At 37.1% G+C, this 14,550-nt stretch overlaps 1 protein-coding gene across 1 annotated transcript in view; it reads right to left on the minus strand.

The window, feature by feature from the left end:
* Positions 1 to 598: 598 nt before the first annotated feature.
* The window catches only part of LOC114241727 (follistatin-A), a 60,061-nt gene continuing 46,109 nt past the window's right edge, over positions 599 to 14,550 (minus strand). The window contains exons 4-6 of the mRNA XM_089735102.1: positions 5,480 to 5,692; positions 4,187 to 4,408; positions 599 to 3,316 (exon numbers count right to left, since the gene is read on the minus strand). Coding sequence (XP_089591228.1) covers positions 3,243 to 3,316; positions 4,187 to 4,408; positions 5,480 to 5,692 — 509 coding nt within the window. The 3' untranslated portion in view covers positions 599 to 3,242. The remainder of the gene's footprint in view (positions 3,317 to 4,186; positions 4,409 to 5,479; positions 5,693 to 14,550) is intronic.

A 14,550-nucleotide genomic window follows, 5' to 3' on the forward strand; every position in this document is an offset into this window, starting at 1 on the left:
TCACCTACTAGTTAAGGTTTCTCTGAAATAGCCTCTCAAGGCTATCAGCTTAGGTAGGAAAAAAAATGTTCACTCCAAACACACGAGTATCATTGTCCAATGAAGAAACTAAACTAGTCAAGAGGAGACTAGGCGCGTGCAGGCCGTGCGAGGCCGCCAGCGATGTGTGTACAGAGTTAATGTGAGTACGGGCCGCGTGAGCGAATACTACACTTGCGTAGGTCATGCCATGACAGAACGTAGACAAGTTTTGTAGAGTGTCACCTTGTTACGAAGGGACAATTTACTTCGCTTGCAGCCCTCTCTATCCCATGGTAGAGTCGACCGAGAAGGAACGCGGCTCTGTAGAGTACTGATTTAATCTGGGGACCGAATGTCATCCCTCTGTCGAGGATGACGCCTAGGTACTTTGACTTCGAAGCTCACGGTATGGGCTGGCCAATTATTTTGATGGAATGGAGTTACCGCGCTTAATTGGTGACGAGATACTAGCAATGGTGTCGGGAGGGCCAGGCCAGGATTGGGTATTTGGTTTGTTATATTAAATTCACAATACAAAACAAAAAGGATTTTCGAAGGACTGAAATAAAAGTACAAGTTCAATGTAAAATATTTATGAAGAAACAGGGCAATATATTATAAGTTATCTAGATTACTAGAAGTCTACAACATTTATTAGTCAAAAAGCCAGACATTAAAAAGGAATAAATGAATTTTACTATTCCAATATCAATTTTAGATTAAAGTTTTAAGTCTTATGTTAACGGATTTTAAACAATTTATTACAATATTATAGAATTATTATACAATCTATGCCTTACACAGCTCCTGATTCTGAAGCTGGGAAAATACTTAAGAGAAACCAGCTATCAATTACGAAATCCAACTTCCGAAATAATATTATGGACACTTAATTTGAGTTATTCGACTGTCTTGAATAAATGAAAATCTTGAATAAAAAACGAACAATAAAATAAAATATTAAATTTTACTTGAATTTTTTTATTAGATTTATAATTTATAAATGACATTTGTAACATATTTCCATTTTAATTTTCTATTCTGACGATGTTTAATCTATTTTTAATTTAATGAGGCGTTGAAGTAGTAATCGTGCTGATTATGAGGCCGTGCATACCTAAATAACCGTAGAACACCAAATGGTTAGTTGTACCAAATTCGAAATTAATTATTAAGTAGTTTTGAATATTTAAAAAAAACCCTTAGAATATTGTTTTGTTACTTTTTTTCATTGGGATCATTCTTATCTATTTTTAGATTTTAGAGTGTTTCGTTAACATTAAATTGAGAAATTATTAAATAGTGTTGTTTAAACAATTTTTTTTTTGTGAAAATAATTGAAGTCGCTTCGTTCGATTTAGGTAATGTCTTTTAACATGTTTTCACAATGATTAGTTCTGTTATATGCTTCAATGATATCTCAAATATCTTTCTTAAGCTTCAAATAAGCTTCAAATATCTTTCGATACAGTTGAAAAGTTCGATGGGGCTTCAACTGATGGAAATGATTTTAAAATTGAACCGTTTTTCTATGTACAAATTTATCCCTGTTGATGAAAGTTTTAAGTACACAATTAAGATCGTATTTGTTAATTTATTTTTGTGTCTTACTGCTCTATGGACCGTCGTAACATATTAAAATATGCTACCTATCTAAAAAAATGTACAAAAATAAAATTTCGAAGCCAAAGAAGACTCCTATCCAAATAAAACGAAATGTCATGGTTTGAAAATTATGCTTCAACAAAAAAAAAAGTTTTTGTTCCTAATCTTAAATTTGGCATCACGTTCTTACGCAGTCTACCTTTCCATTTGACGTTCGCCTTCTACACTTTTAAACATACGAAAAAAAAAAAAAAACGCCAATGCATACATTTTCACAAATTAATTCCTCGGTTTAACACACATACATCCATGAAAGTTGGAGACATTTTGAATATTATTTAAACAATAAACAATAAATTATTATTATACTTACAGCCTACAAAAAAAAAACACTTCATTTTCAATGTAAAAAAGTTTCGAAAATTAAAATCCTAAAATCTTATCTAGACATAATACTGAAAACGTATTTTTATAACATTCTGAACGTGTTCAAAACCGAATCGAAACAAGCAATACGCGTTCCAGTTTAAACGGAAAAAATTAATAATAAAAAAATATCTAAAAACAAAACAAGAACATGTTAAATGTCATAATTTTCACACTTTTTTTTTCATAAAATTATTGCACTTAAAATCATACACATAACTTATTAATAAATATTGCATAAGCTTTAACCGCATTTCGTGAAGTAAGTCTTAAATAACTAAATGTTAATTAAAATTTTAAAAGAACATTTTATGTCAGTCCGATGAATGTGTCAATCATTTCATCATTAAGAGCTTCGTTTGTACAGCGACTTTCAACAATATGGAAATAACAGTGTAATCATTAAGTTAGAAATATTTAATATCCAAACATTGTGCTAACTACCAGTACATACCTAAAATTAATATTTTGACTAAATATTAAGTACGATTTGGTGCTCAAAATTTTAATAATGTAAGTGTTATTAAAACTAATATAATAATAATTATTATTTATCTATAAAAAATCGAAAAGGTGCATCAGGTTCGACAGATTTTTCTAAAATCTACACTGACTACATTGTTATGCAAATTCAACATAACCTGGCACTTTGATGACTGACTACCTGGCGCTATGAAACACTAATGTATTCAACGTACTTTTTGACGAATAGGTTTTAATTCCACCATAAAGACTTATTTACACTAGAAGAGTTCTTCGAATAAGTGCAATATAATAAACATTAAACATAACAGCGAGAATAAAACAACATTTTTACGTACCTACCTAATGTAAACGAAAGTTTCCGCGTAAAAGAGTTTTACAACTGAAAAGACAGCTTGGCTTTTGAACGTCCCATTGACGAGAAATTTTTATTATCGTCTGAATAGCTGAGGTGTTATTTGTTTGAAACATAATATGCATAATCTCGCTGCACTGATTCAAAAAACTCTCCTTGTGTATCTCTATACCGCCGCTTAGTTCTTAGACTCTAAGCATATTATTATGTCGTTGTAAACAAAGATAATCAATATTGTTCAATTTTACGATGTTAATTAATGTTACAATAGAGCTTAGGTGCCGAATACAGTTTCACTTGCAAATTGAATAGACTACGAAGCTTGGTACGCTAAAACTAGAAGAGTCTATGACTATAGGACGTGCATGTCCAGTGCGCTTAAACCTCTCGCATTAGTCATCATATTGTCCGTTACGTTAACGGCTTCTGAAAGAAAATTTATGAAAATTAATAGAAGTATATCAATTACATCTTCCGGAAACTGTTGAGTAAAGTATCAATACACCGATCATTATGAATTGTTTAATTTAGTATCATAACTTTTTGTTGGTTTTCGCGACACTATTTTTACGCTTAATTATTTCATTTTATTCGAGTCAGTCATTTTTCTGTGATCAAGAAAACGATAATCGTCTCAAACAATGGAATGAATATGATAAACGATAAGATTAACCGGATAAAATGGTTTTATTAGAATTTTTTGAGAGTGTATGTTATTCATCTTGTGTTATCATCATCATTGGTTGGGATGAAAAAGTTATACATTGACACGCGTATGTGGGTGCGAGTTTTGCTAAGTTTGTTGCCAGTGGCGCTGTTCCAACTCCAAACAAATTTGAGTTCGCTTTTACGCGATCGAGAAGTTAAAAAACTCGTACTAAACACACAAAGAGCTGTACGACTTGTCGATATTGTTTATTGACAAAAAAAAACTCGTGTCACGAAACCGTATTTTAAATTGGAGTTAATAAATTTTTAAATTTTATCCTTAAGGCTTTTAAAACTTCCTTTTTGATGTTTTATGACTTCCAATTGTCATACGAATTGAAGTTAACGCATTCGTGATCAAAGAGATGTAAAGTCTAAAATACATCGATGGTTTCTGTGTGCTTAGTTCGAGTTTTTTAACGTTCTCGATAGCGTAAAAGTTAACTCAAATTTGTATGGATTTGAAACAGCGCCTCTAACGGCAAACGTTCCAACTCCATACAAATATAAGTTAACTTTTACGCTATCGAGAGAGTAAAAAAACTGGTGACTACATGGAGTTATGAATTTTTTGGTAGGTAAAGTCACCTTTGCAAGGTCCCCGATGCAGCGGGTCCACGACCCGGCCAGCGCGGCAAGTGGCCCGCTGCAGCCGGCACCAGGACGGGTAGGTGCGGCGGTCGGACCCGCACAGCGGCTTGCGACGGCCGCCGGCGCACGTGCCGCACGACACGCAGCGCACGCCGCTCGCGCCGCCCGACACGCAGCGCTGCCCGCTCGAACAAGACACACCCGAACACGTCGCGTTCGCTGCGTCATACCAAACTATGCAATCAGACAAATTTCCGTCCGGGCGTAGCTGGGATAACCCCTTAAGGCATGCGTCCATAGGCCCGCGCCGGACGCACCTTTTTTTTCCTGCCTAAGCCGATAGCCTTGAGAGGCTATTTCAGCGTTACCTGAACTAGTAGGTGAGCTCACAGGGCTCAAACCTGACGATGTTGCTAACACGAACCCTAGCAAGAGCCGTGTTTCGCAGAATCTACCACCGGATCGGAAACGCGACCCACAGAGAAGATCCGGCGAGAAACTCAGTGGGCTGTGTCTGTGAGTTAATTTACTCGTCGAGCCCTTCGTCGCATGTGACGGGTTCGACGAGGACGATGACCGGTACTTGAGGTACCTAAAAACACCGTTAGTGGATCGGGAGGATCCGAAATGACGAGTTTTGGGCGACGTCGACTGCTTTCCATTCTGTCCGCAGGATCGGGAATGGGACGCACCGCACGCACGACACGCAACGGATTTTATTTTGCTTTGTATGTTTTCTCATAGTGCTGCGTCCACTGTCCGCGTCGCCCGCACCGAACGCACCGGCATTTATGAGCAAAAAATACAAAGCAAAATAAAATCCGTTGCTTGCGGTGCGTCCGGCGCAGGCCAAGGACGCGTACCTTTAATCTGCGAATAGGTAGGAAACACAAACTGAATAGATTCAAGTACGGACGTCACATTTTTTATGCAATATTAAATGTAAAAAGTCAATACTCTAAAATCATGTTTTTTGTTTGTAAATGGCAATGAAATTAAAATAATAAATCTAATTCTAAAATGACATGGAAATCTTTTTATAGATCAGTATAAGAAAGAGTGCGTCTTATCTTGGCAAATCTTTCGCGATTTAGGTATTTATGTATGTAATGAGTTTACATTCCTAGTTGTAAACAGATCTCGATATTTTTTTATAGCTGTGTTTTCTTTGATGATGATTGTATGTTATAAAAAAAAATTAAGTCGTCTAAAACAGACATACGTATATACAATTAGCGTAATGTTGTGATATACCATAATTAAAAAAAATTAGAATTATTATTTACAAACCTATGCAACGTCCTTTGTAAGCCAGTGGCAAGGCGCGACCACGCTCACAAGCGGCGCGTCTCAGCGCGCACGTGCCCGCATAAGTTTTGCCGTCGACCGCACAAACGAGCGAACCCGCAACATTGCACGTACTACATCGTACGCAATGCACACCAAACTCTGCGTCTTGAATGCACCGCTTGCCTCCACCGCAACGAACGCCATCGCACGAGTCTGAAAAATATGTTTTGGTATAATAAAAAATTGAAACACGTTTTTAGAATTCGAATATGTATCGCCAATGAACCAATTTCGGTTTGGATGCTAACGTTAAAAGCTGCTGCTACGTCAGCTGTAGATTGGGTATCTATCGCCGGTTTCCACTATCGCCTTTAATTCGTCGTTGTTGACTTTAGTTTTCACGCGACTATGGGGTTAATTTTTTAAATAAAAATTTCGATGTCGGAAGCTTTCAAACTAATAATGAGTCGTGCTTTCGTTTGTATTGCACTTTGTACACGTCATTAATTTTGTGAGCCGTTTGTGTGGCATTGCTACCGCAGCCGAACTGGGAATCCTTACTAGTATTTTTAGCGTGTCCACATTGATGAAAAATATTACAAATTAAATTTTAAAAAAACAGTACGTAATCAATAAACAAATAAATGACATAATTTAAAAATAGAATTCTATATTTTTAAAATGAAATTCATTTTTCAATCTAGAATTTATTGTCTGCAATACCTACATAAATTAAGTTTCAAATTTACTAATATTGTAAAACGACAACTTCATAGTTAAAGACCATAGTGTGTACAAAAAAGAAAAGATTTTGCAAATGGACTAGTGTGGAACATATGAAGCTTGACAAAAAAAACCCGATGTGTTTCTTTGACATTCACACGTCTTGTCGTAAAAACGGAAACACAGAGCCTAATGGAACAAAACAACCACGGTGTTTATCTTAACATATAACTAGCTCTGTAAATATCCAAAAGCTTTTCTCGGTCGATTGTATCATATTGCGGTTTATGGCCCAGCGCTGACCTGAGTCCGGTCTAGAGTCTAGACAGCGATTGAGTGTCCGCTTTATAACTTACCAACCATTACTTGGATCTATCATGTTCGGAACTCGAACACGAGAATGAATTAAATCAAGCAATCAAAATCACAAAGTGTGCTAACTAAATATGCCTATTGAAATAAATAAATATTTACTAACAATCACGCCACGTTAGCTGGTCCCGTGCTAAGTTCGTACAGAACTTGTGTTACAGGTTACCAGATAACGGAAATAAATGTAAGATTTTTATTATACACATACATATATTTAACACATTATATTTAACACATACACATTTTTTATATTTATTATACAAAAATTTTCCCTTGGCGGGATTTGAATCCGCGACCCCCTTGTGTAGTGATCATGTCACTTACCACTACACCAGACAGCCGTTAATTTAACGAAATAATTCCATTTTTAAAGGTTAGGCACCAAACAAAGTTTTGTTCGAAACAGTATCCGAATGTATTTAAGACAAGCGGACCGCTCCGGCTCCGCTCGGGTACAAAAATTACAACGATATTTGACGTTGTTTTATTTTTTTAAATAAAAGAACACTTATTGCGACATAACTATAATAGTAAGACATATGCTGTCGCGACACTTTTTGTAAATAATAATGTGTTCTACAAAGTCGTAGTACATTATTTTATTCTATCATCAATAGTTTTCGCAGGGCACGCGATGTAAAGAATATTTTAGGTAATTTTTTTACACCTTGGGTTACATTATTGGAGTTTTAGTAAGGATCCCTAATAATTTTCAAAAAAGATTATAACCTATGTCACTCGGGAATAGTGTAGCTTCCAAACAGTGAAAGAATTTTTCAAATCGGTTCAGTAGTTTCGGAGCCTATTCAATACAAAAAACAAACAAATCTTTCCTCTTTATAATATTAGTATAGACAAGGCAATAGTTTATATAAGAGTATCAATGCTTCGTCGTCTGTGTGTGTTGCAATTAGAATTTAATGCAAATCGTCGTATCACTCGGATGTCGCGTGGGATGACTACTATTTAAGCTTACATTAGAGTTTATAGCGTGTTCGCGTCCATCTTAATAATACCAAACTCCGGTTTGTTAATTAAAGCATTCTAGTGACACTAAATATAAATTCGCGTAACACAAATACATAATGTGAACGTCTTAAAATAGCGGATGGTGTTAAAGAATATATTTAGATGGCAACACCGAGTGCTTTACTGCGGGAATTTCGCGCTGCGGTTTACGGTCTATTCGGTCGTAAAACTCGATGAGTTGTTGCGACGAAGTTTCCAGTTTACTTTACGTCTGTGTTATCGCGAAATATTATTCATTATATGGAATGAGGACGTCTGGGTCGAAAGGGCCGATCGCGGTTATGGCGGCTCGCAGACTTCTGGAACTGCGGATGGCATTGTCACTTTGTTGCACTTATCAACTATCTGTGTGTTTAGTGCGAGTTTTTTAACGTTCTCGATAGCGTAAAAGTTAACTCGTATTTGTATGGAGTTGGAACGTTTGCCGCTAGGGGCGCTGTTCCAACTGCATACAAATGAGTCGACTATTATCAAAGGCGGCAATCTGACTTTTGGACAATGATTGGTAAATCAGAAAAACGAATTATTTACTTTGTATTCCATCAGCAGTCACAAAACTCTTCGGAACGACATCTTAGATAAATAACAGGTTAACTATTAACCTTTATTTAGTGCAGGTTTTGAACCGTATTCTTTGAAGGAGACGATTATATTCAAATCAATCTGTATTGACATATCAATAAAATTTTGTTGTCCAAATGCACAGATTGCCACCTTTGATAATAGACGACTCAAATATGAGTTACTTTTACGCTATCGATAGCGTACAAAACTCGCACTAAGCACACAGGAGTGTTATTATACTTGCGTTTCTTCGAATGATTTGTGTTTGGAATTCCTTTTCTACGTATGCTATCACAGTATACACACATAGAAAAGAGATAATGTAAAATGTCGACTAACATTTTTGTCACGTTATATTAACGACTTTAAAATCGAAATACAACATTATGGAATAATAAAATGTATTTCCAATTGAGCGAATGCAGTGTAACGGTAGAGGGAGCGTCGAGAGGGCCGGTTCCGTAATTGCCCTCTCCTGACTTGTCAGTTGTCGCACTGGCCAACAATTGTACTGAGAATACAGATCTCTCCTTGTCCATAAAATTTTTGATTTTTGAACGGAGAAAATTGTGACCATCATTTTAAATTTGTAATTCTACTACATTTCTTATAATTCTACTATTTCTTCTACATAACGCAGACATACAGTTAAATCTGTAGATTTATTTAATACAAAAAAAATACTACAAATATTTCGAATACTATACAGTTTTCGGGCTCATTTGTTTGTTTCAAAATTTATTTGTTTTTTAGCTTTGTGTGCAATTGTATAGTTTAAAAGACTTAAGACTCCTAATTGCTAGGTATACTTATTAATTCGTTTGTGTAAAATAAGCAAACCACACGAAAACAATTTATACCAAGCTAAACAATAAGTTATATAAAATAATTTGTTACTTTAATTAACATTTCGAGAATCAGCAATGCAAAGCATCTGGCAGATGTCCACACCTCTTAAGTATTCTGAAGGCTGTAGATTCCGTGCCTCAGATGATTGTAAATCGTGTTACATTACGCATCTCGTTAAGAACAGATAGAGAGATAGTGTTATCGCGTGAGGATTTCCCAGTACTACCACTCCACATCATCTTCGAGAACGATTTTAACAATACCCCGATACATATCTAGTCATACGATGTCGGGCATTTTCACAAGTGCAAACGAGATAAAGTTTCATCATATTAATTTAAGATAAAGTTTCATAATATTCATTTAATGTCACTACAGTCGCTTTAGTTACATAATAAAGGGTGCATTTCATTCAGAAAAAATATTACCAAGAGACAGATTTTATGTATCAATACGAATGAAGCTACGTGTTAAAGCTAGTTATTAGTAATAACACATTTTGTTTTTACTTGAAAGTTATTTACGTATCTGTCCATCTATATTAAGAACAAATGATGAAAACCAAAATAACGTAAGGTAAACTAGATTGCGGATAACTAAATGCCAGACTGTTTTGCAAGTTAATGTATGTATAACGATTATTATTGAATATGTTAACGAAAGCAAGTATTATTAATTGTTTACCACGAAGGCCGCGGCTCATTTGGTGTTTAGTTTACACCAGCTATTTATAAGTCATTGCTGCATAATTTGTCTTTTCGCATTAAAACTGTATAATCTCAAAACTTACTAATTTTACAGGAGAGTGTTTTAAAGGTTTAACATGTAATATTTTTAATATTAATCATCTTTGCAACATTTTTTTCTTACCAGTTCCATTATCTGTCTTTTAAAGTAAGATAAAATTATGTATTAATGTTGTTAATAGTAGTCAAAACATAGGTAAACTAAAAAAAAAACTAAAGCTAAACTACGCTCTTTTGACAGTATTTATGAGAAAAATACTGATGATACCAAATTTTTACGTATATTTACTCAATTTCGAATATATTTGAAATTGTTTGAAATTGTACACTTTTAATGCGAAAAGGCGAATTATTTATTAAAAAATTGTATCTATCGTATCGGCTGTCACGTTCATAATGTGTTTTTATCGGTGATTTCTTCTTACGTTGAATTCAAGTGTGAAACGTGTCTTCAAAGGCGAGAACTATGTTCATAAGGAAAGCGAAGTTTAGTTTTAAATAGAACAAATAAAAGCAAAGATGATTTTTATCGCAATTTTATCCCGTGTGTCTTTTATTTCCTACCTAAGCTGAGAGCCTTGAGAGGCTATATCAGCGTAACCCTAACTTTAGTAGGTGAGCTCACGGGGCTCAAACCTGACGATGTTGCTAACACGAACCCTAGCAAGAGTCGTGCTTCGCAGAATCTACCACCGGATCGGAAACGCGACCCACTGAGAAGATCCGGCGAGAAACTCAGTGGGCTGTGTCTGAGAGTTAATTTACTCGTCGAGCCCTTCGTCGCAAGCGACGGGTTCGACGAGAACGGTGACCGGTGCTTGAAGTACCTAAAAGCACCGTTAGTGGATCGGGAGGATCCGAGATAACGTGTTTTGGGCGACGTCGACTGCTTTCCATTCTGTCCGCAGGATCGGGAATGTAGTTACCGGCGGCCACGATGAGAGGGTTCTCGTGTCGTGCCGCTTTATCGAAGTGGCGCATGGACGCCGACTGAAGATACTTACTGATGGACTCTAAGTCCAGGTCGTCATGGAGGTCGACGTTCCTGACGAACCACGGGGCTCCGACGGCTATCCTGCAAAAACGGGATTGAATAATTTGAAATGTTTTTAGGTGTATGCGGGCCGCGTGAGCGAACACTACACTTGCATAGGTCATGACGGGGCGTATGCAAGTTTTGTAGAGTGTCACCTTATTTCTAAGGGACATTTTACTTCGCCTACATATCATCGGGTAGAGACGTCCTAGAATGAAGGCGGCACGGTCGCGTACCGTCTTAATGTGGGGGCGGAATGTCATCCTACTGTCGAGGGTGACGCCTAAATATTTGACCTTCGGGGCCCACGGTATGGGCTGGTCGAACATCGTGATCGGGCGAACGGCGGGGGCGGGGGTATTGACGCGCCTAGTCGGGAGGGTCCCGTGTGTCATGCCACACACATGTTTTTATAGTCACGTGGGCAGCGGCATTCCGTAACCGCTTTTCGGCAGGTTCCTGTGATGACAAAAAAGTCGGACCGATTAATTAATTAATCATCATGATCGATGAGTCCAACTGGTCTAGATGTCAAGTAAAAGTAAGCGGTTACTGGAGTCCATGGAAATCATAATGTGAGTTCCGCCGTAAAAACTGAGATAATATGTCGAAGCTTGAATTTTTTAAGCGCAATTCGGACCGCATGACTGCTTCGCTGCAGAAATAGGCCGGTGGCGATAAACTTCTAAGAAGTAAGTGACTACGCAATTTTATAAACTTACCCGTTTGTTTTCTATTACACAGTATTATTCTTTCAATGTGAAATAATTACTGGTGGCTGGGCTTGTAAGCCGATTCGGGTCTAAAAAAAACAAATCTGTATTCAGTAATTCGATGATTCCGGATTGCTTTATTACTATTCTGTGGCAAGCAGCGACTTGGCTGTGCCCCTGGCGTTGTTGATGTCCATAAGCAACGGTAACCAATCAACATCAGGTGGGCCGTTTGCTCAACTACCTACGATGTCAAATAAAACAATACTTTACTTTGGTTGATTTGTTTTGACTACCGACTTTTCATAGATCAGATTGTTTTTGGTATGGACCGGTCACGGTATATGAGAATGCGAGGAGAGGGCGTCTGAAAAAGACTTTGTTGGTCTGTGTGAAAGAGTTTGCGAGAGAAGGGTGTGAGTACAGAGATGACGTACAATAGAATTCAATGGAAAAGAGGACATGTTATCCCGACCTCACATAACTGGATTAACGACAAGAGGGAATGATCGTGGTTAGTCCAGAGACCTTTTCGCTTAGCCAGGACGGATGGCTGAATTGGAGAGCTTAGCCAGAAAGGTAAATTTTGCTAAAACTGCCTGAACCCCCCCGGAAGAGGCCTAATAGGACAGGGGCTGATAAATAAATAAATCAATATTTACTAACAATCACGCCACGTGCTAAGTTCGTAAAGAACTTGTGTTACAGGTACCAGGTAACGGAAATAAATGTAAGATTTTTATTATACATATACATATATACATAATATACATCCATAACCCTGGAAAAGACATTTTATATTTATCATACAATATCTTCCCTTGGAGGGATTCGAACACGCGACCTCCTTGTGTAGTGACCATGTCACTTACCACTACCCAAGACGGCAGTTAAATGATGATTCGTAAGTACATCTGCCACTGGCCCGGAATCGCAACAGACTGAGAAGATCGGGCCAATCAACGGGCTGATGCTGTAGGAGTTACATCGGCGAGTTCAATGAGTAGAGTGAGCTGTACTTTTGTTAATGCTACCAGTAGCTTGTAACAGCATTGAGAGTGGATCAGAAGGACTTGTAAGGACGTGTCCAAAGGGTTGACGGTGGTTAATGGTAAGTGAACCGCGTCTGAGGTGTAGTTGGCGGCGGTCATGATAAGTGGATTCTATAATCTACTTCTGGATTCTATGGACTTCTGGATCCTCACACATCCTCACAAATCCTTCTGATCCACTCTCAATGCCGTTGCAAGCTACCGGTAAGCTACTCACATGCAATTAAAACCACTTGGGATATAGATCCTAATAGATTCTAAATAGTACAAGCAAAAATATGCTTTAAGAAGACGAATATTTTCATTCCCACATTCCCATACTGTATATTAGCACGAGTCGAACCGCAGGACTCGCCTAGTAAGCAATGAAACGTAGCGAGTCTATTTGAAAATATTTCGCTGTAAATAAACTAAATTTATTGCTTATAAACTGCGGTTGCCACAAATAGGACAACAAGCTTAAATTGCTTTTGGGTTCTTATCTAATTACTACTTTCGATATTTACGAGAATTGTATGAAGCGTAGAATTACGCCTATATCTTAACTACAATTTACTTGTTTTGCAATTATTTACCCTCGAGGATTAGTGTGAATAAAAAGAATTACATACAGCGAAGTTTGTGAAACTATGGGTTCTCGTTTGCAAAAAAAAAGATCGAATCTGTGTTTTTGAAAAAAAGGCTATTTAAGTTCGCGTGGTTATTTCCAATGCAATTTACTTTAAAAAGGGATATGTTTTTTATTTGTTTTGTAGGTTCATCTGCTTGTTTTTCCAGGTTAATCTGAAATTTGAATGCGGATGATTCCGATTTCGATGGAGCTTTCCTCACAGGCAAGCTTACATATTTTATTGAAAAGCCATTCACTAGCTGTCTTCAAATTTTTTTGTTATTTCCATGGTCATTCCTAGCACTGATCATCTGTGTGCGAGCAGTCATATTCAATTTTTTTTTCCTGCCTATGCTGATAGCCTTAAGAGGCTATTTCAGCTTCTCCCTGACGTGTAGGTGAGCTCACGGGGCTCTAACCGGGAGTGTTGCTAACATTGGCCCTAGCAAAAGCAGTGCTTCGCAGAATCTACCACCGGATCGGAAACGCGACCCACTGAGAAGATCTGGCGAGAAACTCAGTGGGCTGTGTCTATGCTTTAATTCACACGTCGAGCCCTTCGTCGCAAGCGACGGGTTCGACGATGACGGTGACCGGTGCTTGTGGTACCTAAAAGCACCGTTAATGGATCGGGAGGATCCGTAATGACTTGTTTAGGGCGACGTCGACTGTTTACCATTCGGTCTACAGGATCGGGTTTGTCATATTCACTTGTACTTTAACCTCACTATACATTGTAGCTTTAAAATAATCTTAATGAAACTGCAAAATTTTTAAAGGTCGGATATGGATTCGATAATAAATAGTTGCACAATATCGAGTATTCATTAAATTCACGCACCTCGGACGAGAAATATCCAGAGACGTATCGTGGATCTTGAGAGAATTGAGACGCGATCCACATAGAGATGTAGCCCTTCTTGAAACAATTTGATTTACTGAGTCGTACTCGAACGTAGAGTGCGTTTTATTTATAATGGTGAAATAAAGTTCAGAATTAGTAATTTCTGTTCGCGTAAAGAAAATTAAGTCAATGATTAGATAGATTATTTAAGCCTTGAATGTAGAAATGATCGATCTACCTTCAGATCATTAAAACCGATGGGTACGAACACAAATATTATAATTATTTAAAATTTGGTTCAAATAATTGAAATAATAAATAACACGGAACAAAAAAAAAGTTTCGAAATACTTGAAAGCATTTATGCTTAGAAATCGCTCAGAAATTAAAAATCGCTTAAATTTAGTACTTTTCCCATTTTAGTCCATTTATATACGACTTGACAAAATCCAAACACTCGCTAAAGAAAACAAATTAACTAATTTCACACAGGGTGCGCGAAGCCACTGAAATAAAAAAATCACCAACTTTAA

The sequence above is a fragment of the Bombyx mandarina genome, chromosome 19, assembly GCF_030267445.1.
Source record: "Bombyx mandarina strain Sakado chromosome 19, ASM3026744v2".
Classification (NCBI taxonomy): Eukaryota; Metazoa; Arthropoda; class Insecta; order Lepidoptera; family Bombycidae; genus Bombyx; species Bombyx mandarina.